General features: G+C 40.6%; 1 protein-coding gene across 1 annotated transcript in view; it reads left to right on the top strand.

Annotated features, from left to right (window-relative positions):
* Positions 1 to 20,571, top strand: part of UPF2 (UPF2 regulator of nonsense mediated mRNA decay) — a 183,215-nt gene extending 162,644 nt beyond the window's left edge. The window contains exon 23 of the mRNA XM_016426031.2: positions 20,076 to 20,571. Within this exon, the coding sequence (XP_016281517.1) occupies positions 20,076 to 20,079 (4 nt within the window). The 3' untranslated portion in view covers positions 20,080 to 20,571. The remainder of the gene's footprint in view (positions 1 to 20,075) is intronic.
* The last annotated feature ends 4,928 nt before the right edge of the window (positions 20,572 to 25,499 follow it).

The following is a 25,499-nucleotide window of genomic DNA, read 5'->3' as shown; positions in this document are numbered from 1 at the left end:
GATGTTTGCACTAGGATGTTCATTTAGAGTCTACATCCCCAACTATATCCCTTCGATCCATGAATTCAAGCAGTTGTTTTTCTTCTGTGTTTCTACTCCCACAGTTTTTCCTCTGAATGTGGATAATGTTCTTTCTTTTAGATCCCTCTGGGTTGTTCAGGATCACTGCATTGCCACTAATGGAGAAGTCCATTACATTCGATTGTACCACAGTGTATCAGTCTCTGTGTACAATGGTCTCCTGGTTCTGCTCCTCTCACTCTGCATCACTTCCTGGAGGTTGTTCCAGTCTCCATGGAATTCCTCCACTTTATTATTCCTTTGAGCACAATAGTATTCCATCACCAACATATACCACATTTTGTTCAGCCATTCCCCAATTGAAGGGCATCTCCTCATTTTCCAATTTTTTTTTAAACCCTTACCTTCTGTCTTGGAGTCAATACTGTGTATTGGCTCCAAGGCAGAAGAGTGGCAAGGGCTAGGCAATGGGGGTCAAGTGACTTGCCCAGGGTCACACAGCTGGGAAGTGTCTGAGGTCAGATTTGAACCCAGGACCTCCCATCTCTAGGGCTAGCTCTCAATCCACTGAGCTACCCAGCTGCCCCCATTTTCCAATTTTTTGCCACCACAAAGAGCTCAGCTATGAATATTCCAAGATAATATTTATAAAGTGTTTAGCACAACACATAAACGTGAGTTACTATTATTAAAATAGTGGTTCAAACAAGGTAATTGCCATAAGGTCTATTGTCAAAGTAGCCCAAGATCAATAGTTGTCTAAGGAAAGCATGAAGTGATTGATCTCCTTAAGGGCCATAGGCCCAAGTCAGAATTATTCATATCTAATTGCAGCAAGGTACAATGGAAAGAGGGACAGAGAGGTGGTAAGTGGTGAGAGCATGGAGTGTGGGGCTTGGAGCCAGGAAGACTCATCTTCCTCAGACACTAGCTGTATGACCCTGGGCAAATCATTTAACCCTGTTTGCCTCAGTTTTCTCCTCTATAAAATGAGCTGGAGAAGGGAATGGCAAACCACTCTAGTATCTTTGCCAAGAAAATCCAAATGGGGTTACAGATAGTTCAGATACAACTGAAAAAAAAGTCAAAAGACAGATGGAGTACTGAACTGGGTATTAAATCCTGCCTCCTACACTAATAGCTTTGTGACCTTGAGCAAGTGATTTATCCACTCTAAGCTTCAGTTCTCCCATTTGTAAAACTGAGCGAGTTAGACTAGATGGTCACTAAGGTCTTTTCTTGGAGTCATATTTCCTGACTGCATGAACAAGGAAAAATGATTTAACCTCTCTAAGTCTCAGTTTCCCCATCTTTAAAATGGGGATAATGATACTTACATTTCTTATTCATATGATGGTTGAGGCAAAAGTCCTTTGTAAACCCTTAAAGTGAGTTGAGTTGTTCCCACTGGTCCAAAAGAATGCTCCAAGTAGATGGAGGTGAAAATAATGTAGAAAAAAAAAGAAAATTTGTTTCTCACCCAGGTACCTGAGGAGCTGCCAGTCCTTTAGTCATTCTTGGATATCGGCATCTGCTATTAAATACATTTGTGGGCAGGCAGTGATTGTTGTTGTTGTTGTTTTTCCCTGCCTCTGGCAATAATCCCCAGGGCTCCTGTTCTCAGACTGCTTGCTTTGGAGGATAACTTTGGAGGACAATTTATAAGATTTAAAAAGTAGCCTTTGCAGAAAGAAGAGCCTCCAGTACCTTCAGGAAGCGATCCCTCCTCTTACCTCACCCACCCTCTCCGGCAGTAAATTAAGGGCTGTTATAAAGGGCATATTACCCAGCTCATCCACTTCAATAAACAACAGAACAATCGGCCAGTGGCTTGAACTAGACACAGAAGATAATATGGGAGCTAGATTTGAGGAAGAATTTGGTGAAAGAGAATGAAAGAAAGAGACAGAGACAGACAGACAAACAGAGAAAGAGACAGAGAAGGGGGGAAGGTCACTGTGAAATGCTAGGATTCTTTTTTGGAAACTGTCCAAGGTCTGGCTGAAGTCCATTATGCTTCTAGAGTCAGTTTGTACTTGAATCTGCTAAAAATAGAAGAAGGGTTAGTTTCACCTAGCATCCTAGGTGGGCAATCTATTAGCTAGATGCCTAGGACCTTAGTAGCGGATGTACCCAATTTTTTTTAAACCCATATGTTCTGTCTCAGAATCAATACTAAATATGAGTTCCAAGGCAGAAGAGCAGTAAGGGCTAGGCAATCGGGGTTAGTGACTTGCCCAGAGTCACACAGTTAGGGAATGTCTTAGGCTAAATTTCAACCTAGGAACTCTTCTCTCTACGTCTGGCTTTCTATCCACTAAACCATCTAGCTGCCCTCTGTTATTTACATTTGATGAATGAATGCAAAAACACTTTTTGCTTACTGTGTAAATACTGGGGATATGTGTGTATATGTATACCTGAGACACATATATACACATATATTACATATACACACATCAGTGGGACAATCCTTACCCTTGAGAAGTTGACATTCTAATTTGGGGGCAATGAGATAAAGAGGTGGCCATTAAAGGATGTTTTGGACTTTGAAGTCCCAGGATGGTAAAATAGAGGAGTTTGGATTATCTCCAAGCTTGAAAATCTTTAAAAGTAGGACAGTAACTCATCTGTCAGACATGGTCCTGCCATAAAACAAAAGCTGGAAAAATTATCTAACAAAGCTGTTGCCATAATATATTCTTCTTATGTGCAACTGAATGACTTCATCATGGCCCTCAGGGTGGCTCCTAGTAAAAGAGCAATGGAGTTTGGTAAGTGTTTGACTGTAGTGCGTAATTGTGATAGATTGATGAAATAGTCCTATACTGAGGGATTGAGACCTGGCCCTACTTCCCTAATCTCCCTCAGCCTTTTTAGTTTAGACATTGAGCAAGACACTTATCTTTTTTGAGCCAAAAGTAACTCATCTGTCAGTTACTCAGCAAACATTTATTAAACATTTGTTATGTGCCAGAGATTGTGCCAAGCTTCAGGGTTGAAAAGAAAGACAAAAACATGATCTCTGCCCTCAAGGAGCTCATATTCTAAAGAGGATGAAGTCATGCCAAAATTACACATATGAGATGTTTGTAGGATAAATGAAAGGTAGTCTCAAAGAGAGGGTACTGGCACTAGCTCAAGGGGGAGTGGAGAGAGCAAAGAACCTGGAAATGCTTCCTGAAGAAGATGAGATTTGAGCTGAGTCTTATTCATTTAATTAATTAATTTTTGTCAAGATATTTTATTTGACCACTTACATATATTAATAATTTTATAAGTTTTCTGAAGTCATATGATCCAAATTGCCTCCCTTACTCCATTCCTTTCCCCTTCCTGGAGCTGACAAATAATTTGATTGAATAACAAAACATTTTTCCAAATTTTTTATTTTTATATGAGAAAAATCACATAAAACTGAAATTCCCAAATCAAAGCCCAAATAAACTAAAGTGAAAAATCATATGCTTTGATCTGCCCGACTCTAATAGTTCTTTCTCTGGAGGTGGATAGCATTATTTGTCATAAGTCCTTCAGGATAATCCTGGACCATTTTATTGCTGAGAGTAGCCAAGTCTTTCACAAATAATTATTCCACAATATTGCTGTTACTGTGTACAATGTTTTCCTGGTTCTGCTTATTTCACTCTGCATCCGTTCATGTAGGTCTTTCTTACTCTTTCTGATACTATTAAATCACTATCTCTTATATGATAATTTTTTCATCCATTCCCCAATTGATGGATACTCCTTTAATTTTCAATTCTTTGTCACCACAAAAGGGCAGCTATAAATATTTTTGAACAATTAGCCCTTTCCCCTATTTTTAAAAAATCTTTTTAGTATACAATCCTAATAGTATGCATTGTTTTATTATAGCCAATTGGGCATAGTTCCAAATTGCCCTGCAGAATGGTTGCATCAGTTCACAACTCCACCAACAATGCATTAGTGCCCCAATTTTGCCATATCCCCTCCAACATTTATTATTTTCCTTTGCTGTCATATTGGTCAATCTGCTAGGTGTGAGGTGGTACCTATAATATTTATTGGGAAAGGATGAAATGAGGGAATTGGAAAAACTGGGGGATAATGTGAGGTTTGTAGCAGGGTATAGAGGAGTTGAGGGGAGAGAGGGAATATTGCTGGGTGAGGTAAAGGAGGGAGATGCCCCCTGCCAAGAGGAAGCAGCAGGGGTCTGATAAGGACTGTTTGTTATTGAATGACTGAACTGATGTTCAGCTCCCCCTATGCCCAGAAAAGATAGTCCACTTATCTAACTGCCATTTCAAATAACATAAAGTTTAATAACCAGTTGGGATTGGAGTTTTTTCCTCAGCTTCAGAGCTGAGGCCAGGCCCCAGAGACTGGCAGAGGGTTACTCCCATTGCCGTCTACTTTATATCAGTCCTCGCTTTGTCTAATGAGAATCTTAACAGTAGACAGAAAGCAAACAAGAACAGTTCTGACCTTAAGTGATTGGGCCTGAATCTTCGGGCTGAACTAAGAAGAGGCACACCACACCAGACTGAGCTGAACAAGCTCCTCCCTCCTCCAATACCAGGAAGGAAGTAAAACCCGGCAGGAAGGAAATGCTAGTCACAAGACCCAACTGCCACTCATGGCAGGAAGGAAGTGCTAGTTACAAGACCCAACTGCCACTCCCAGTTAGCCCTTCCCCTACCAACTGTCAGTCTTGTTTCCTTTCAGAGTTGTTTTGATTAGCATTTCTCTAATCAGGAGAGATTGAGAACAATTTTTCATGTGATTATTGATAGTTTTGACTTCATCTGAAAACTTCTTGAAGTTGTTTTAATTTGCATTTCTCTTATCAAGAAGGATTTAGAATCGTTTCTCATGTGATTATTGATAGCTTTGACTTCATCTGAAAACTGTTTGTTCATATCTTTTGACCATTTGCAATTGGGGAATGTTGAGCTGAAGGAAGCCAGAAGGGAGATGAGAAGAAAGACCCTTCCAGGTATGAAGGACAGCAGAAAGTTGAGAGATAGAGTGTGGTATTTGAGAACTAGAAAGAACTAGGGTCCATAAAAAGAAGAAAACCTCATGTGGTTAAAGACCAAGGATGACACTCAATGAATGCCTTTTTGAAGAGATGAGATTTTATGATAATTGACTGATAGTACAAAGTACTTCAGCAGTGATGGATTTTGATGATAGGTGTCTACCATAATGAGTCATTCCCATCTTCAGAGGAGCAAAAGATCTCTCTGTCCCTTTCTCCCTTTGTCAGTAGCTCAAGAAAGAAATACATTTTAAAAAACCTTTACCTTCTGTCCTAGTAACAATTCTAAGACAGAAGACCAAGGGCTAGGCAAATGGAGTTAAGTGACTTGTCCAGGTTTACACATTTAGGAAGTGTCTGAGGCCAGATTTGAAGCCAGGATGTCTCAACTCCAGTCCCACAGCTCTATCCACTTTGCTATCTAGCTGTCCTCAGGAAATAGATTTTGCATTCTTTTCTGTGCTCCCCTTCTTCTTTTACTGCTGTTTCTGGATCTGATTTGTGACTGGCTATATTAATCATAAATAATTCCAGTAACTTTGTGTTTGGCCTGAAAGTTTTCCACTTCTCTCTTGAACTCTTCAGACTTTTACATAGAGACTGTGCTTCCAGGGCTTGGAACCTCCCAGTCTGAATCATGCAGGGATACTCCTTTCATAGTCCTGTCCTTTGGAATCCCACCCACAGCTTCAGTGATTCCAGACTTGATGTTAGCATTGAACTAGAGAGGGATGATGCTGAACTATTTTTGGATTTCCTTTCATGTTCTCACACAGTTTCCATTTTGAGGAGGTTGTTCCTCTTTCCCATTGGATAGAAAAGGCTGAACCAAATATAAACCTATGTGTATGTGTGAGCTAGATGATTCAATAGATAGAGGCCTGGGCTGGAAGTCAGGAAGATTTGGGTTCAAATGTAGCCTCAGATATTTCCTAGCTGTGTGATCCAGTACAAATCGCTTGATCTCTGTTTGCCTCAATTCCTTTATATGTAAATTAGGGATAATAATAGTACCTCTCAATGTTGTTATAAAGATCAAATGAGATAATGACTATAAATCACGTTGCCTGAAACATAGCAAATGTTAATAAATGTTTTTATTGTTATTGTTTTTCCTTTGTTTTGGTTGTGTCCAATGTTTAAAAAAAATAAAAAAAGGAAAGAAGGGAGGGATGTACCCCCAAAGGGAGGTTTGGACTTTTGGTATGAGAGAGAGAGGGAAAGAGAGGAGAACCCCCTTCTCAAAAGTGGGGTTCAGGGGAGACAGCAGACCCTCCACTACTCAAGACCCAAAAGGTCTCCCCTAGATCCATTCACTCACACTTAGCTTGGGGAACAGATAACTTTTAATGTTAACTCAATCAGATAATACAAAAGAAATAATGGGCAGGGAAGAATGGGAAAAGGAAAGTGGGAAAAGGAAGTCCCTATCTCTATCTAAACCCTTTTCCTCCCTCCTCAAGTTTGGAAGGAACTCAGGCCTTGGCAGCCTGAGCCCCCCTGAGAGAAAGTCAGGTTGACTCACCCCTGGGCAATAGCAGCTGAAGTAAAGTCTGCTCAGATTTCTCCTTAGAAAGGTCCTTCAATTGGGAAGTGTTGGGGGGAAGGATTTCCAGTCCACCAGCAGGAAAAGTAGGTAACTCTCAGGAGAAAGTCTTTATCTACCTTCTCTCTTCGACATCTCAAGATGGAGAGACCCTCACTGATCTCCCAGGTAGAGTCTTCTCTCCTCAGGATTCCCACTCCTGGAGCCCCTCCCCTGTCGAGGTGATCAGTTTCACATACTCTTCAGTCTGACACTTTTTTTCTCTAATGCCATCCTCTATCACACCAACTCTACGTGACTCCAACTGGGGTTTTCTTGGCAAGGGTACTGGATTAGTTTGCTATTTCCTTCTCCAGCTCATTTTAAAAATGAGGAAACTGAGGCAAACAAGAGTAAGTGACTTGCCCAAGATCAAACAGCTAGGAAATATCTGAGACCATATTTGAACTCTGGAAGAAGGTGAATCTTTCCGATTCATCTTCTTCCAGAGTCTAGACCCAGTGCTCTATCCACTTTGCCACTTAACTGCCCCATATAAATATTAGTTATTATTATTGTTGTTGTGATTATTATTATATACATGCATATTGTATACTCACATATACATATGTGTATATACATATATGTTATAGACACATAACATAACCTGTCTCTTGCATGCTCAATGCTTTGGGACCTTGGTCAAATCACTTAACCTCTAGACCTCAGTTTTCTTCACCTGTAAAATGAGGGGTTGACTAGGATGTTTTGTGGCTTCCTTACAGCTCTAGATCTATAATCTTAAGTGTTACCCTCGATTTTTAGAATTTTAGATCTAGAGAGACAGAAGACCATAGTACTAGAAGGAGCACTGGTTCTGGAGTCTGAAATCCTAGGTTGAAATCTTGCCTCTGCTGCTGTGTGACCTTAGACAAGTCATAGAACCCCTCTTTGGGCTTCAGTTAAAAGATGAGGGGCTTGGATCACATGGCCACTATTGTAGTCCAATCAGACTCAGATTGGTCTGATGGTTCATGTTCCGGAGGGCAACAAAATGAGTCATTTGAATACCATTTAAAAGTCTACTTAGCCTTAGCATGGAAAGAATATTCAGGAAGAATATAGCATTTGCTATAATAGTCAGCCAGGATCAAAAGAAAGGTCCCTACTCCTGACATTGAACTCTTAGCCCCCTGGGCCAAGTAAGTCTTGGGGACAGTTTCAATCCCTTTTAAGGACAATTTAGCCCAACCTTCAAAGCAGAAACTTTCCTAGGTACAGCTCTTTCTCCAGTCCCTGAGGTCCCTTCCAGCTCTAAATCTTTGATCTTGTATCATCTAGCATAGTCCAATTTATAATCTAATTGATTGCCCTTTGGGGAGCACCAAAGAAAAGGGATATAAAAAGGCCCAACTGATATGTGTAATAACCCCTTTATGCAACCTACCTGATTCAACACTGATGGTTTCCAGGTTGGCTACCAAGATGGTGACTTCTCCCTGTTTCAAAGATAATCTGTGGGTCTGTACTCCTAAAATTAGAGTTCATGAACCTTTGATGGTTTACTTACCTCTTACTGTCAACATGCTCACAAAATTAGCTCAAAGCCAAGATGCACTAAGAGATGATGGCATGGTAAGAACCATAGCTACAAAACATAATTGCCATGAACCTGGAGTGAATCTGCTTACAAATCTATAAAATATCACTGGGAAGAGAGGGCATACAGAAATACTGGTGATTTGACATGCACATAGTTAAGGCAACCCATATTATTAGTACTGGTGTTTTTTTCTTCTTCTCATCATGTTGTCCCCTTCCCAGGGCAAGAAGGATCTCTACTGGTCAGGTCACTCAGCTGGGCCTGCTGCTTTCTGTAATTTTACTTCCAACTGCCAGGGATAATTCTTGAATTCATAATTATCTATCTTCTCTTTGTTGCCAGGGCCCCATACCTCAGACCTTTCTCTCCCCCTTTCTACTTCCTGTACCTTTCCTTCTTTCCCTCCCTCTTCTCCTTCCCCTCTCCTTCATCTCCCCCAATCCCCTCTCTCTTCCCTTTCCCCTCTTCATCTCCCTTCATCCTTCTCTCCTTTTCTCTCTCTATCTGACTCTATCTCTCTGTCTCTGTCTCTCCCCACCACTAACTCTGCCTCTTCTTCCTTCATCTCTTCCCTGCTGGATGCTCTATCTCTTATGAGTTGAGTATGTTATGACTGATGGGAGAAGGAGAAAGAAATCCTCTATCCCCATTGCTGCACTCTGGTAAAGGCACAAAATTCCCACTGCACAGAGCTGCTTGCTGTCTCCTTTATGCTTCCACTGTCACTCAGGGCTGGTAAACTTGCTTTGGAAGGGTCACCAGGGACATAAACAATATTTTACTAGCCAATGGAGAGCTACCGTTTCAGGTGGATCAGGGAAATTGCATCTTGGAAAAGGGATAAGAGGGTGTAGATCCCTCTTTGTATTTTATCCAACAGATGAATACCTTGTAACTTCTGTTGAGAGATATGTGCGATGCTCAACAGGGCAAGTCACTTAACCTCTAATTATTCTCAGGAACTCACTAGGAATATTCAGTTGCAAAAAAAGCTATTGACCTGTACTGGTAGGGGCAGTTTTCTTAACCTGAGAGTTCCTTTTACCAGTGAAATCACAAGTACTGTCCCAATCTCTATACATCACAGTTATTTGCCTCTTACTCTCTGCAGTTAAATTAAGTGGGGTTGGGGGTAGAGTGGGAAACCAATTCTCATGCCCTGTACCAGTTAATGCATTCATTACACACACACACACACACACACACACACACACTCACACACACATACATATATACAAACCTATTTATATATGCTATATTTCTCCATAGGTATATGCATATATGTTGTCTTCAGTACTTAAGAAAGACCTTTGATTTCATTGGTATGGGTAACCCATCTTCCAATATATCAGAGACCCTCCATGACTCTGTGTGTGCTTGTGTGCACGTGTGCGTGTGCATGCACAAGCATGTGTATACATACAAATAACTTGGCAGATTGCCTTTCTTCCTCTGCTTTCAAAGTCAAAATGCTGTGAAACTAATCAGTCACCAATCTCCTCTCTACTTTTATAAAGTCCCTGTGACTATAAACTCATTACCCATTTGCCTTTTGAATGGCTACTTTGGTAGACTCCCACTTAGCTTCCAGTAACAACGTTAAAATAAATTATATTTTAAAGATATAAGTAAAATGAAAAGAATTTAAAGTTGTGACACAGTTTCCACTTTTCTTAGAGGATGAAAACCAGCTGTTTCCCATATCTAAGATTTCCATATCTAAGGACAGAAAGATAGGAAATGGGGAAATGGGGAGGTGAGTACAGTGGAAATAATACCTAAAAATTTGGCTTTTTACCTCCCACTGAGGATGAGGTGATAGCAATAAATCCCAAAACATTCCCAGAAGGTCTATCTGAGGACAAGAATAGAATATCAGCATGAGTAGAGGCTGGAACTGGTCATTGCTAGAAATAGTAAGCAGCCTGCACAAATCCCAGTGCAAATTTTAGTGTAAAAAGACCTTTCCATAAAAGGTGTGCAGAATTTCTTTCACTTCCTGCTTCTGTTTGAATACTTGGAGCTTTGTGGTTAGGTGTGAATCAGGGCTAAAGGACTGGCATTTAGAGATGAGAAAGACTCCTCATTAGCCAGAGGGGATGGTAATTTAGAAAATAAACCAAAATCATATCTCCTAAGAGTTGGATATGGGAAAGGCAGCCAGATCACTCCTCAGCTCCTCATCTATAAAATGAGCTGGAGAAGGAAGGGGCAAACCACCCCAGTATCTTTGCTGAGAAAACCCCAAATGGGGTCACAAAGAGTCAGACATGATTGAAAATGATGGAACAAAAATTCTCAGTATATTGCTTTTCCCAAGGGAGATGCTCCAAGAATTTCTAGGAGGCTTGGAATTCATATTTTGGGGAAAATGTTCTCTGTCTTAACCTGGGTCTCAGTTTCCTCAACTATAAACTGAGAATAATAATAACATCTTCTTCCTAGGGTGGTTAAGAGGATCAAACATAATAATAATACTTAAGTACTTAGCTCAGTGCAGCATTGTGCGTGGCACAATAAATTCTTGTTTCTCTTTCCACCTCCCTCCTCTTTCCCCATCTATCCCCCTCTCCCTTTCCCCCTTCCCCCCCTTCCTTCTTCCCCACTTTTGTCTCTCCCCTTTTCTCTGTCTCTGTACCTGTCTGTCTCTTTCACTCTCCCAGCTTGAGAACAACAGTTAAAGAAGGTGGTCCATGTAGCCTAGCATTCTCTTTCAAGGATGCCAAGCTGCCCACTCTCCCAGATTTCATTATTCACCCTGGATTTCCTTCCCTCCCAGCCTCTCCCTTGTTGAATCTAATGTCAAATCTGAAACTGAGAAGGCTGTTTTATTTTTAAGTACTCAGTTCTGGGAGTGCCACCACCCTTCCTATACTCAACTGAGAAGGCCATCTAGGAGGCACACCCACTCAAAACATCTCCTCTGTGGCCTTTCATTAAGGGAGCAGCAGAGCAGCAAAGCTTGGTATCTATTACCCTGCTCTCCCATTAACTGTCATTAACTCCAATGAGTGCTTCACATAGTTTTCCCTTGTATTCACCTGTCCCCCACCCTGACGATTACTACCTCCTTCAGAATTTTCTGTACCTAATCTTGGGGTGGAATCGGTGTCAGCCAGGGAGTAGCTGCTCCCAGGGCAATTCCATGGTGTCCATCTCTTAGAAAAGTAGGGACAAGGACTTATGGCTCTCATTACTTGTGGGTGACACTGAACCTGGGTTTAGTGTGTTATTATTAGAAGAGAAACTGAGATAACAGGTCACTTTTGTGATGTTCAAACTAGAAGAGATCTGAGGGGCTGTCAAGTTCAACCCATTTGTTCTACAGATCAGGAAACTGAGGCTGGGAGTGAAATTTTGTGCCAATGTCCCACAGTGAATAAGTGGCAAAGGCAAGACTCAGACCTAAACCTTCTACTTCAAAGCCTAATGCTCTTTCCATTACACCATATTCTCTTTCTACTTTGGTCATTTGCTCTCTTCTTAGGTACAGGCTGGGTACCTTCTCCTCAAGTCTGCCAAGATTCCCTTTTTCTTTAATTATGTAGTAAGCTGGTAAGTACATTAAATTCAAGGTTGTGGATTCTAGGGATGACATGAAAGGGCTGGTGAGTGTGTATACATTTCTAACACTTAAGTCACCAGTGACATCAACAATCTTTAGCTTCCCCTTCCCCACCCTCTTTCCTCACTCTAAATGGCATCCCGTGCTGTGCTCTAAATAAGTTCCTCCATCCATCAAAAGTTTATAAAGCACCTACTGAGTGCAAAGCACTGGATTGAAGGATAAGAGAGATACCAAAACCAAGACACCTGAGGGCAGCTAGGTGGCTCAATAGATAGAGATGCAGGCCTGAAGACAGGGGGTCCTGGGTTGAAATCTAGCCTCAGATACTTCCTATAGCTGAGTGATCTTGGGTAAGTCACTTAATCCAGTTGCCTAACCTTTGCTGTTCTTCTGTCTTGGAACTAATACTTAATATGGATTCTAAGACAGATGATAAGGGTTAATTTTTTTAAAACTCTTACCTTCTGTCTTAGAATCAGTACTCTAGTCTCTAGGCCTGGCTTCCAATCTACTGAGCCACCCACTTGCCCTCTAAATTTTTTTTTTAAAGACACACGGTTCCTGCCTTCAGAGAAGATACAGTAGGGAAATTTAATAGGAGAGTAAGAATGAATGAATGAACAGGCATTTACTTACTATGTGCTGAGTTCTTTGCTAAAACACTGAACATACAAATAGATTGCAGTAGGTAGAGCACCTGGCTCAGATCTGGTCTCAGATACTTGCTAGCTATTTGAGCCTGGGCAAGTCACTTAACTTTGTTGGCCTGTTTCCTCATCTGTAAAATGAGTTGGAGAAGGAAATGGCCAACCACTCCAGTATCTTTCCTAAGAAAGCCCCAAATAGGGGCACAAAGAGTGGGACTTGACTGAAAAATGGTTAAAACCACAAGAAATTCAAATACAAAAGCAGAGATAGTCTCAGCCTTCAAGGAACTTATGTTTTAATAAAAGCAACACACATGGAACAATGATTGCCACAATTATCTATGATTTGTAATGGTATACAAGTACATTAGAAATTTTAGGTTTGATTTTTTTGGAATGAGAGATCTTCATGTGATCCAGTTGATACATTAAAAGAAGCCTTCCAAACCAGTGACAAAAAGAATTTCTTTTCTGTTTATGTCATCAACCAGATTAGATGACTTTATTGTTTAAAATATATATCCATTTTTGAGAAAATTGTAGAATATAATAAGAGGAAATTCTTTGAGAATGCACCAGTCCCTGAATTTTAATACCAATAAATAGCATTTATTGAGGCTACTTTGTCTAGGGCATTATGGGAGGCTTCCTGGAGAGGAGGCACCATGCTTTTGTGGTTTCTTTTTATCCCCAGCATGAAGCACAGCACCTGATACTAGCCAGAGCTGAAAAAATGTTTCTTCATTAACACACTAACTTCTTTGAGGAAACTTTTTTGAGAACTTTTCTAGTGCTCATATTGTCCCAAATGAACGTTTTACTATTTCACTGCTTTTTGTGTGCTAGGGTCTGTTTGCTCAATATACAATAGAATTCCTAGAAATAAGATGGTTTCAAAAATTCCCAGTTTACTAACTATTTAGGAGGAGGTAAAAGATGACAAAATAGATAGTGATATATTGCTGAAAATTCCCAATGGTTTGTTCCCAAATCTGTGAGGGGCCAAAGCTGATTAGACCATTGGCTACATAGATAGTTCTGTAGGAATGTGCTCTCAATGTGTTGGGGGACATGTTGGTACTTTTGTTCTTGCTATTTTATTTGAAGTACATATCCCTTTGTACCTCCTCAAAGGTACAGCATGGGGGGGGGGAGGTGAAGGAGGGGGGTACACTGGACTCACTGAAAAATCTGAGTTTTGGAGTGTGCCTATCAATCCATAAACCCAAAATAACTACTTCCTCCTGGGCCCCCAGAGCTGCCAAGAGGAGGACTGTGGACAATCAAGCCAGGGTTGGGCTGGGAGCCTTTCCTGCAGCTGTTTAGGGCAGGTACTTCCTAATCTGGGAGGTGTCACCCTGAGGCAGAAGGGAAAGTCCAGTTCTGAGAAAAACTTTGGGAATCCCAAGTGGAAAAGGAAGCAGAAAAGAAGGAAGATCCAATGATCTTCTACATTGTGCAGGTTTAACAAGGAAACCAGCTGATAGATAAAGAAAAATGTGTATCATCTATATCTACATTTGTATTTATACCTCTAAGTGTGTGTGTATGCGTGCAAGTATCCTATCTTTTGAGTATCAAAGTTGATATATATGTATATGTGTGTGTGTGTGTGTGTTTACCTCTTTCTTTGAATAGTCAAGGAAAGGATATCAGGATGCTGGGGATGGATGCCTGCTGGCTGAGACAGAAATCACCCCAGTATTCCCCTCCTTAACCCTAACACAGAAACTGGTGGAAAGGGGCTGATTTGACTCATAGATTTGCCCTACTTATGAGATATATGAAAAGTGCTTTGCACAGTACCTGGCACATAGTAGGGAGTATAAAAAGATTTATTCCCTCCCCTTCTTTCCCCTACCAGTCTAAGAGATTATGGACAAGTGAAAATCCTTCCATCTCTACAGCCCTTCTTCTTGATTGGCAAATTCCTCCTAGAACTCCATTTTGAGGAAAAGCACAGGTCAGCTATGTTCACTTCACTCCTTTCCTGATTCAATTTCTGATTCTGGACCACTGCATCACATATACTTTTACAGTTATTTCCCACCCCCTTTCAATTCCCTTTTATGTGTTATCTTCCCCCATTACACTGTAAGCTCCTTGAGGGCTGAGACCACATTTTTCCTCCTTTTATTTGTATTCCAGAACTTAGCACATGACTGTCACATAGTAAGCAATTAATAAATTCGTTCTCTATCCCCTCCATCTGTCTTTCTATTTATCTATCTCTCTGTCCCTCTCTCATCTGTCAGTCTATCTGTTTATCCCATCTGACTATCTCTATTTATCTGTCTATTCCATCTTCCTTTCTGTCTGTTCCATATATCTATCTAGCTATCCTATCTACCTATCTCTTCCACTTATCTTTAACTATTTCCTCTCTCTATTGGTCTATATTCCTAGAATCTTTTTCATTTCTCTTTCTCTTTCTCCCTCTTTCTCTCCCTCTCTCTCTCTCTCTCTCTCTCTCTCTCTCTCTCTCTCTCTCTCTCTCTCTCTGTCTCTGTCTCTGTCTCTCTCTCTCTCCCTCTCTCCCTTTCTCTCCCTCTTTTTCTCTCTCTCCCTCTTTTTCTCTCTCTCCCTCTTTCTCTCTCTCTCTCTCTCTCTCTCTCTCTCTCTCTCTCTCTCTCTCTTTTCTCTCTCTCTCTCTCTCTCTCCATCTTTCTCTCTTTACCTCTCTTCTTCTCTCCCTCTCTCCTTCTCTCCCTCTCTCCTTCTCTCCCTCTCTCTCCTTCTCTCTCCCTCCAGCCGGAGGAGTATCTTACTAATGATACTGTGATACCTGTGCCACTGCCCACCCCCCTGCCCCAACCATACCCAGATGCAGACCCAAGGTGTGATTTTCTGGAAGAAGGGTCTTCTTGACAAGTAGGATAGGCATTCTTTTAAATTTAATTTTATTATTTTTTAAGTGAATGAGATGCTATCATTCTTTTTGTACATGAATGTTCTTTTTCTCTTTCTTTGACCTATTCATTGTATATATAGCTAGTAGTGTTATTTCTAGGTCAAACGGTATGCACAGATTAGTAGCTTTGGGGACATAGTGCCAAACTGCAGTCCAGAAAGGTTGGGCCAATTCATAATTCTACCACTATTGCCTTTGTGTTACTGTTTCCCTATAGACCTCCAACATTTGTCATTTTACTTTTTTTCACCTTTGCCAGTTGGATAAATGTCAGGCAGAACTATGGAGTTTCTTTATTTTGCATTTCTCTGATTCATTGGTTCTCAAATGTTTGGATCTCAGGACTCCTATACATTCTTTAAATTATTGAGTGTACCCCAAAAGACTTTTGTTTATGTCAGTTACATTTGGTGATAATGTGGTCCATTTTAGAAATTAAAATATCTTACTAAAATTATAATAATAATAATATTAATAGTTTTTAAGAGCCCCCTGAAAAGATCTTGGGAACCATTAGGTATACCCAAGACTAAACTTTGAGAACTGTTGCTCAGATTAATAATGATTTGGACTTGATTTTCATCTGTTTATTGATGGCTTGGATTTTTTCCTTTGAAAATTACCTGCTCATATTCTTTAACCATTTTTCTATTGGGGAATGGCCATTGTTCTTATAAATTTTAATCAGTTCCTTATACAATAAATTTTCTATAGAAAGTAGCACTTGAGTTGACTCTTTTTCGCACCCTAAATCCTTACCTTCTCTCCTAGTTTCAGTTCTAAGATAGAAGTTAGTAAGCAGATTGGCAAAAGTCTTTAGCAGAAGGGGAGATGTCTTGAAGGAAACCAGGGAAGCCAAGAGTTGAAAGTGAGGAGGGAGAGCATCATGAGCATGGTAAAAAGGAGTTGAATTGGGAGATGGAGTGCTGTGTTCAAAAGAGGACAAGAAGACAAGTGTCACTGAATCATAGAATAATGGAAACTAAGGTTGTACTCACCACCTAGGGAATGACTGAATAAATGATAGTATATGAATGAAATGGAATTCTCTTGGTGCCATGAGACATGACCAAAGGAACATTTCAGAGAACTTGGTAAGACATTGAACTGATGTAAAGGGAAATAAGCAGAACCAGGAGAACATTCTCTACAATTGCTTCAACATTGTAAAGGAAAACAACTTCAAAAAACTTATGAACTATGTTCAGTACAGTGACTATGATGATTCTAGCAGATTAATTAGGAAACATGCTTCTCACTGCTTGTCAGAGAGGTGAAAGATTAGAAGTACAAAAGGTCATGATGCACAAGTGAACAACAATAAGAAAGATGGGAAAAGGCCAGGGTTTTACATGCCAAACCAAAAATCTTATATTTTATCCTGGAGATAACAAGGAGCACTGGGACTTATTGAGTAGCATTGATGGAGAAGGTTAGATCTGGGCTTTAGGAAAATCACTTTGGCAATTAAATGGAAGATGGATTGGGGTGAGGAGATACAAGGCAGTTAGACTAACCAGGATGTGATTGAAGGAGTACAGGGGTGAGATGAGGATGGCATGAGACAGCATGGTGACTATGGGAGTAGAGAGAAGTAGAAGAAGTAGGAAAAATATTGTGAAAGGAGAAACAAGGCTTGGCCACAGTTTTAACAAATAAGGTGAGCTCAAGTAAGAAGCCAAGAATGACACCAGAGTTTCTAGTCTGGTAACTAGGAAGATGGTGACACTCAAAATTTCATAATCTGAGCCTCAGTTTCTTCAACTGTAAAATGACTGGGTTGACCTAGGTAGCCTTTTTTTTTTAATACTCTAACCTTCCATCTTAGAATCAATGGTGTGTATTGGTTCCAAGGTAGAAGATTGTTATGAGCTAGCCAGTGGGGGTTAAGTGACTTGACCAGGGTCAAATAACTAGGTAGTGCTTGAGACTTGAATCTAATACCTTCTGTCTCCAAACCTGGCTTGACCTACATAGCTTCTTAGAGTCCTTCCAATTCTCTATCTATGATCTTCTGATCATAATGCTTTTATATGGATCATTGACTTGGATAAAGGCCTGGATGGCACCCTTGTCAACTGTATAGATGACACAAAACTAGAAGTGAGAGTTAAAATACTGATCACTAAGTCAGGATTCAATAAAATATCACCAGACTAGAATGCAGGGCCAGATATAATAAAGTGAAATTTAATACTGGTAATTAGGAAGTCTTATGCTTGGGATAAAACACAATCAACTTTATAGGTATGGAACAAGGCAGACTTGGCTAGATAGTAATTTATCTGAAAATTATGCAGGTGTTTTAGTGGACTATGAGTTCAATATGAATGAACAGTTCATTATGGCAGCGTAAAAAGGTTAATTTTATTTTAGGCTACAGTAAGAGGGTGAAACATCCAGAAAGAGGAAAATAATAAATAGATCTAGTTCAGATCTCCCTGACAACATAATAAGTGATTTGCCTAAGGTAACAGAAGTATCATGGGACAAAGGGAGAATTTGAATCCATATCCTGACTCTTTCCATTGTACCAAGGCTCATCTCTTCCCTGATCTTACTAAAAAGTGGTTGCTCCTTCTTCAAATACTCTTTGAGCATTTTATCTCTAGCTCTTTATCAGTATCTCTCCTTTGCCTTTATTACATTTGTTCTTGAATTATGCCCATTTGTTTATACACCCTATCCTATCTGTTAATCTATAAAATCAATAGCAGGGACTTTGTCATTTAGTTATCTAATGTCCAGTAGAGTGTCTTGTTCCTAAGAAGTGTGTAATAAAAATTCTTGGCATTGTTTAAGCACAGGTAGATGCCATTAATTGCTTCAGATAAAGTGGTGTTAGACAAAATAATGTCATCAAAGACAGTTCCATAGGACCAATGACATAAATATTGAAACAAATGATTTCATTTTAGTGTGTTTTGAAAGAACCTTACAGGAGGCTTTCATCATATTATTGTAGTACCTTTTCTGGGCTCATTCTTCTAACCCCTAAATCTGGAGAGGGCAGGTGGATACATCTTTCCTAAGGATTCTAGGGTTAACCCTGAGGCTTTGCATCTTATTACCATTCATGAGCCCCCATCCGGTATGATCCTTCAATAATGATCAGTCCATTAATGTTAATGAACTTTTATAAAAGGGAATTTACTGAGAAGATTTAAAAGTCATAAAACATCCTCTCAAAAGGGGTATACATACTTGATTCTGGGGTGAGTAGGCTCAAACTTAAAACACTAAAGTAGTGAGACAATCTATCCTCATCCCATGGGCCTATAAAGATCTCATAGAAAGGAAACAGTCTATGTTTATTTGAAAGCAAAAAAAGAGCAGGAAAAGAACATTTATGAGATATATGCAACTAAACAGTTGAATGAATTTGAATAAGTGGGAAGAATAAAACAACAGGTATTAGTACATACATGTTCAAATATGTGACTGATATTGCAAAGAAACTTCTGATTCATAAGAAAGAAGGGCAGAAAATGAACTACTGTATAATTATAATCTTTTTCTTTAAGGAGAAAAGATGCTTATTTTTCTCTAGTATCCTGAAAACTAGAGCATACACTAATAAAAATCCTAAATGTGAGGTCTCTCCAGGGGTCCCTCACAAATATAAAGGGCCCAAGACTTATCCCAGATGAACCCTATATATATAGCAAGCACTTCATCCAAGTATTTCCTCAGTTTCTCATCTAAGATTCAATCTGTGTCCTAGAGGGCAGTTGACTAACTCCCATCAGATAATCCTGATAACTCTAAAGTTCAGAGATTTCTAAAATAGCCAATGACCTCTGATAAACATTATGAAATTATCTTTTTTTTGAATCTGCATAAATCTATATGAGGGCAATCATAGTTTTTATATATACATGAGGAACTGCATAACATCTATATCAAGTTGACTATTATGACACTTTTTTCTATATGTGGCAGTAGAGAATATGCTTAAACCTTCTAGGACCCTAAAGAACTATTCTGGATTGGCAATATGGACAGTGAGTTAAAAATGTACCACAACTGATTTACTGATTTAAATTTGTTTTCAACGGGGAGAAAGAATGTAATGGGTGATAGTCCAGTTCTTAGAACATTCTCAGATTAACCCTTACTGATGGATTATGGAGAACATGTATAATATTCTCTGCCTACTACTAAACCAATATGTGGAACTTCTGAAGTAATTTTCTAGCCATGAGTGATTTCTGGGTTAATACTATAAAATGAAAAGTCTTTTGGTTGGCTGGGAAACTGGAAAGACTAAGTGAAGGCTGAGTTAGAACTGAATGTGCATAAAAAAAGGTTAGAGCAACCTATCTCTTCTTGCCTCCCTCTCCTTCCTTCCTTCCTCCCTCTCTTTCCTTCCTTCCTTCCTTCCTTCCTTCCTTCCTCCCTTCCTCCCTTCCTCCCTTCCTCCCTTCCTCCCTTCCTCCCTTCCTCCCTTCCTCCCTTCCTCCCTTCCTCCCTTCCTCCCTTCCTCCCTTCCTCCCTTCCTTCCTTCCTTCCTTCCTTCCTTCCTCCCTTCCTTCCTTCCTTCCTTCCTTCCTTCCTTCCTTCCTTCCTTCCTTCCTTCCTTCCTTCCTTCCTTCCTTCCTTCCTTCCTTCCTTCCTTCCTTCCTTCCTTCCTTCCTTGTTTTCAAGAGACAAGAACTGCTGTATCTTTTTATGTAGGAGTAAGGCATCAAACCATATCTCCTATCCAGTCACCATGTGTCCCTAACTGCATGGTACTTCCAGTTCTATTGTGTTTCTTCCTTCCTGATCTTAGGTGAATGATCATCCAAACACAGAATGGACCGGGTTACAAGAGCTTCATAAGTCTGGAAGAGCTATCAAAGGTCCCCTCAGCAACCAGAGTTGATAAGAGAGACCACCAGAGCCCAATAGCAGCATTAGATGAGTCCGGGGAGGAGCCCTCGAAGCAGCCAAATGACCTGCTTGACCCAGCGGATTGACCAATAAGCCATGACAACGAGTCGTAAAAGAAGCTATTCCAGCTATACAAAGAAGTGACTTGTCCAATGGTGATACCTCACCCTAAAGAAAACTTGGTGGGGACTCCTAGAAGAGAGAAAAAAGACTCCCAGGGGCAAGACCTGAGAGGTACTCCTTGGCACCATGAATTCTCTAAACTGTGTTTTTAGCTCACTCTTCTTAGGGACTTTGTGCAGAGGCAAGAGGAGAGTGTTGTTTCCTGGTATGGGGATTGTTTTATAACCACTGTCCTTGCTACACCTTTCAGTAAATTTCCTTTTGTAAAAGAATATCTTGATATCAACTATTTGATGGATATTGGGGAGAAGTCAGTTGGTTAACTGATATTGGAGGAACACACCAGATATAAGCAACAGTAACAGAAACTCTAGCCCCTTAGGGCTGCCTAATGGTAGAATCCTGTAAACCTTAAAATTTCTTAGACTTATAAATGTTGGAAATTTCACCATTGGGAAATTTCATACTTGAAGAATTTCCTACTGATAGTGGGAACTCTATTGGAATGTGAACCCCATTGGCATGGGAGGTTCCTCCTCCTCCCTACCTAAGATTACTTTAGGACAGAAACCTTTTGCTAAACAATGGAAAGGGCTTTGACCTATGCTTAAGCATAGAACAGAAAGTTCTTTGAGTCATGATTGATTTTAGAATTGATACAATCCTGAGGGGAGAAATAGTCAGCATCCCTCTGTGGACCCAACCTACCAGTGTGAGTGGGGATTGGGAGAATATTCCTATAGGAGGTGCTACTATTTGTTGACAATGATTGGTCCCTGGACATTATGTGGGGACGGTCTATGATGCAAATTGTGAGAGAAAACTAGAATGACAAATTGTGTGTAGATGTTGATTATAGACATGGCAAAAGTACAGTTGTAGAATCATAAGAACTAAGAGCGGCATTTTTATTGTTCTTTCAATGGGGTTTTCTAGTGTAAACTTGATTAGTATATATTAAAAAAGGAAAAATATATACGGAGGATTAATGGAGAAATGCTACACTCTTAAATCATGTGCTAGGCTATTCTGGTATTATTTTTAATACAAAACAAATATTGGTCACTAAAACATACACATATTATCAAAATATCATTGATTACTTCGCTCAGGATATCTAACATATAGCTGTCCCTAAGGGGAATGGAGTTTGGGAAAGGGGCCAAACTCTGTGCAAAGTCCATCTCTTCTCTTATCCACACATAAATATAGGAAGGAGGTGAGACCATGTAAGGGTAAATTAATGCGTGTCTCTTGTTTTTTCTTACATAGAACTATGTTATTTTTTTTTTTAGCACTGGCTTGTAAGCCATCTTTGCCTATATTTCCTTTCCCTCAAAGTCTGCCTGCCCTCCCCCCTCCCCCCCTGTGCTCCGAGGATTACTAGGCTTTGTAGAGCTAGGCACATGGTAGCCACTCAGGAGTACCTGAAATAGATGAATGGCTATTAGTAAAGTTATCTTAAGTATGCCTGTGATCATAATTACATAGTTAACGATAAAGGTTATTACATTATAAAGAAGGTTTCTATGCAACATGGCTATTACCTAAGATCTGCTAACTTGCTAGAGAGACAGCCAGCTGGCACATTGGACAGAATGTTGGTCTTAGAATCAAAAAGACTTGAGTTCAAATTTTGCCTCAAACAGTAAAGTTGATCTATACAAGTTACTTAATTTTTCTCAGTCTTAGTTTTCTCATCTGTAAAATGGGAGGGAGGCAGCTTGGCTCAGTGGATTGAGAGCCAGGCCTAGAGAGAGGAGGTGCTAGGTCCAAATCTGGCCTCAGACACTGCCTGCTGTGTTACCCTGGGCAAGTCACTTACCCCCCACTGCCTAGCCCTTACCCCTCTTCTGCCTTGGATCCAATACACAGTATTGATTCTAAGACAGAAGGGAAGGGTTTTTAAAAAATATGATAAAATAAAATGAAGTGGGAGTTATACAGTACACCTCACTGAATTGTAATGAGAATCAAATGAGGTAACACACAAGCCTTACATAAATGCTAGCTATTATTATTCTTATTATCATTATCATTATTATACTCTAGCAAGGTAGGGAGTTAGGAAGTATAGTTTTTGCAATGTACCCATTGCCATGTTGCTAAATGAGAGGCAGCATGGAGTAGTTTCCTGATCTCAAAAACTGGGTCTGTGACCTGACATCGAGGGTTATATGATAAGCCAAATAGAGTCTGGGAAGATAGAGGATGGGAAGATGGGTCCTGTCCTACTATCCCTTCCATAGGCAATTATAAGATTTGTTTCTCACACAGCCACACTCACCCCCCACATTCTTTTATTCTAATACCTTCTTTCCTTATGCAAACTCTCAATTTTCTCCATTCTTAAACCCATACCTTTCCATCTTGGAATAAGTATTGTATATTGGTTCTAAGTAGTAAAGGCTAGACGAAGGGGGTTAAGTGACTTGCTCAGGGTATAGCTATGAAGTCTCTGAAGGTAGATTTGAACGCAGGACCTCTTGTCTCTAGGTCTGGCTCTCAATCCAGTGAGCCACCTAGTTGTCCTCTTGGGGCAGTTATAATCTAGCTTCAACCTGGGACTCCACAGCAGCAGCTGTGCAGGTGCCACTGGGAAAATTCACACCTATCCCTCAGTTCCCAGATCACCTCATTTCCATGAGGCATTTCAGCCCTCAGAGGACAGCCACTGTGCTCTGGGACAATGACTAGAAGGTAAAAATCCACTCTCCCTCTTTTGGTTTGGGAGTTGTACAGTGTGACCAGACACCAACCATGGGTGGATTCTGCATTGTGGATCTCCTTATATATTTATTCTCAAAGTTTGGAGATTATTTATTGGCTTACTGGATAGAGTCAGGAAGACTTGGGTTCATGTCCCTTCTCTACCACTTGCAAGCTGTAACTTCAGCCAAGTTCCTTCTCTTCTCAAGCCAGTCTTTAAGACATTTCCCAGGTTATCCATCTTGTGTAGATGGACAGCATTCTCATACCTTTAGAACAGCAGGTTTTTGACTCATTCATTGTAACAAAAATCTATTACAACCCAAAGGATTTGTTTATTCCATAGAGGTCAAAATCCTGCCTCTAATATATGGGTATCCCCTTCCTGGGACCTTCCTCCCAGCTCCCATGCCTCATTAAGGCAATATACGGTCCTTAGCTACAAGAGCCCAGGCTTCCATAGTCTGAGGTTTGCTTAGGAAAGGAGGGAATCTCTGACTGCTCCAAGTCTTGGCATTTCTCTTCCTAAAGGCGACTACTCCGTTTTCCCCGAGGTTGTGGTCTCTCCATTAGATCCTGATTGGATTTCCAGAAATAAGCACAACTTCAGAAAGGCAGCTGGGCATTTCCTTTCAGACACCTGAGACGTGTGTAGGAGTCTTCCTGAAGGGGTGCTGGGCGTTAAGAATGGGCCATTTTTGGACTCTCAAACTAAAAGTTCAAAGGAAGGAGAGAAAAAGTGATCAAGTCATCCATTTATTATTATTCTCCCTGGACTCTGTCCTTAGGAGGTAGGTCTGTAGGGAGCAGCCAGACTCTAGAAGTGGCCACTGTGGGTAATTCTGTCAGCAAACTGAAACCACAATCCTCCCCATTGTGACCGTACTCCATGCTGTCCAGATGTGGCACACTGGCACTGGATACCATCGCCCTTTTGTCATCCTGGGCAACTATGTGGCACAGCTTATGTGTGTGTGGTGGAATGTCCCCCGTTATTTACTAATAGCTGAAAGCTTACTGTTACTGCTTTCAGAACAGCCCATAAGGAAGACAAGCCTTTGCTGAGGGGGCTCAGAGTCAGGAAGACCTGAGTTTGAATTCCGCCTCGGACACTCCTACTAGTTAAAGGACCCTGGGCGAGTCATTTAGCCCCTCTAAACCTCAGTTTCCTCTTTTGTAAATTTGAAAACGGTAATAGTACCTATTTCATAGAGTTATTATAAGTTAACATTTATAAAGTGCTTTGTAAAACGTAGATATAAATGCTATTACTATCATCCAGAGGGTATATGTCACCTATTTAGCACTTCTCCAGCCTGCAGTAGGCAGTTAGGTGAGTAGTACGTGGTCTAATGCTGAGTCTAGAGTTAAGAAGGTCTGATTGAAAATAGACCTCCAGCATTTAGTTGCTATGTGACCCTGGGCAAGTCACTTATAACCTCTATTTGCCTGAGTTTTCCCAACTGTAAAGTGGGGATAATAATGGCCCTGAGGTTGTCAGGAGAATTAAATGAGATAATATTTATAAAGTGCTTAGCACAGTGTCTGAAACATATTATGTTTTTCAGCCCTTTTTCTGTTGTGTCCCAGTTTTTATGACCCCATTTAGGGTTTTCTTGACAAAGATATTGGAGTGGTTTGGTCTTTCTATATCCAGTTCATTTTATAGATAAAGAAACTCAGGAAATAGAGTTCAGTGACTTGCCCAGGGTCACACAGCTGGTAAATGTCTGAGGTTGGATTTGATCTCAAGAAGAGGAGTCCTTCCTTCTGGCCCTCTATCCACTCTGCCACCTAGGCACAGATTAGACACAATATAAAAGCTTATTCCTTTCCCCAGCAGGTGGTGCAGGCCATCTGAATCCTTCTGGCCCTGAATCCATCCCAATTAAATTCAATATATGTTTATTAAGCATTTACTGTTGAACTGGAGCTAGGCGGGATAAAGAGTTTGGAGAAGACGTGGGCCTCATCCCTGTGCTCTAGTAGGGGAAAAAGACATATACAAACACTTAGTTTTGTCGTAATTAAGTTCAATATGAAGGGGTGTAGGGGATAAAAAATGAGCACAGATGCCCCCCTCACTCAAACAGAGTCAGAAGGTAGGAGTAAAAAAAGACAGTTGTTTATTCCCTTCATGAAAGGGGGCGCTTCAGTGATGGGCCAGGATGGCTGTAAGTCCCTGACGTAAGACCCCTCCTCCCCCCCCAAACCTCCCCACCCTTGACTTGCAATCGAAAACACGTGTGTTTCTAACGCAGTCCAGGTGGGGTAAGGGGAGCAACCGAGTGGTTTGTGGCCCTTGAATGGGGACCTTCAATCTCTTTCCCAGGCTTGTCTCGGAGTCTTCAGGCAGCAAAAGATAACAAACTAGCCTTTCACCTCCCTTTCTTATTTGGGGGTGTTAACTGGGTGTTTTTAAGGGGATGCTCATTCCGAGAGCAGCACTCAATTCCATCTCCCTCAGGCGTCAAACAAGGTCTTCTGTGAG

Source organism: Monodelphis domestica, chromosome 5 (assembly GCF_027887165.1).
Source record: "Monodelphis domestica isolate mMonDom1 chromosome 5, mMonDom1.pri, whole genome shotgun sequence".
Taxonomy (NCBI): Eukaryota; Metazoa; Chordata; class Mammalia; order Didelphimorphia; family Didelphidae; genus Monodelphis; species Monodelphis domestica.
The sequence above is the reverse complement of the archived record's forward strand: the minus strand, read 5'-3'. Positions and strand labels throughout refer to the sequence as shown.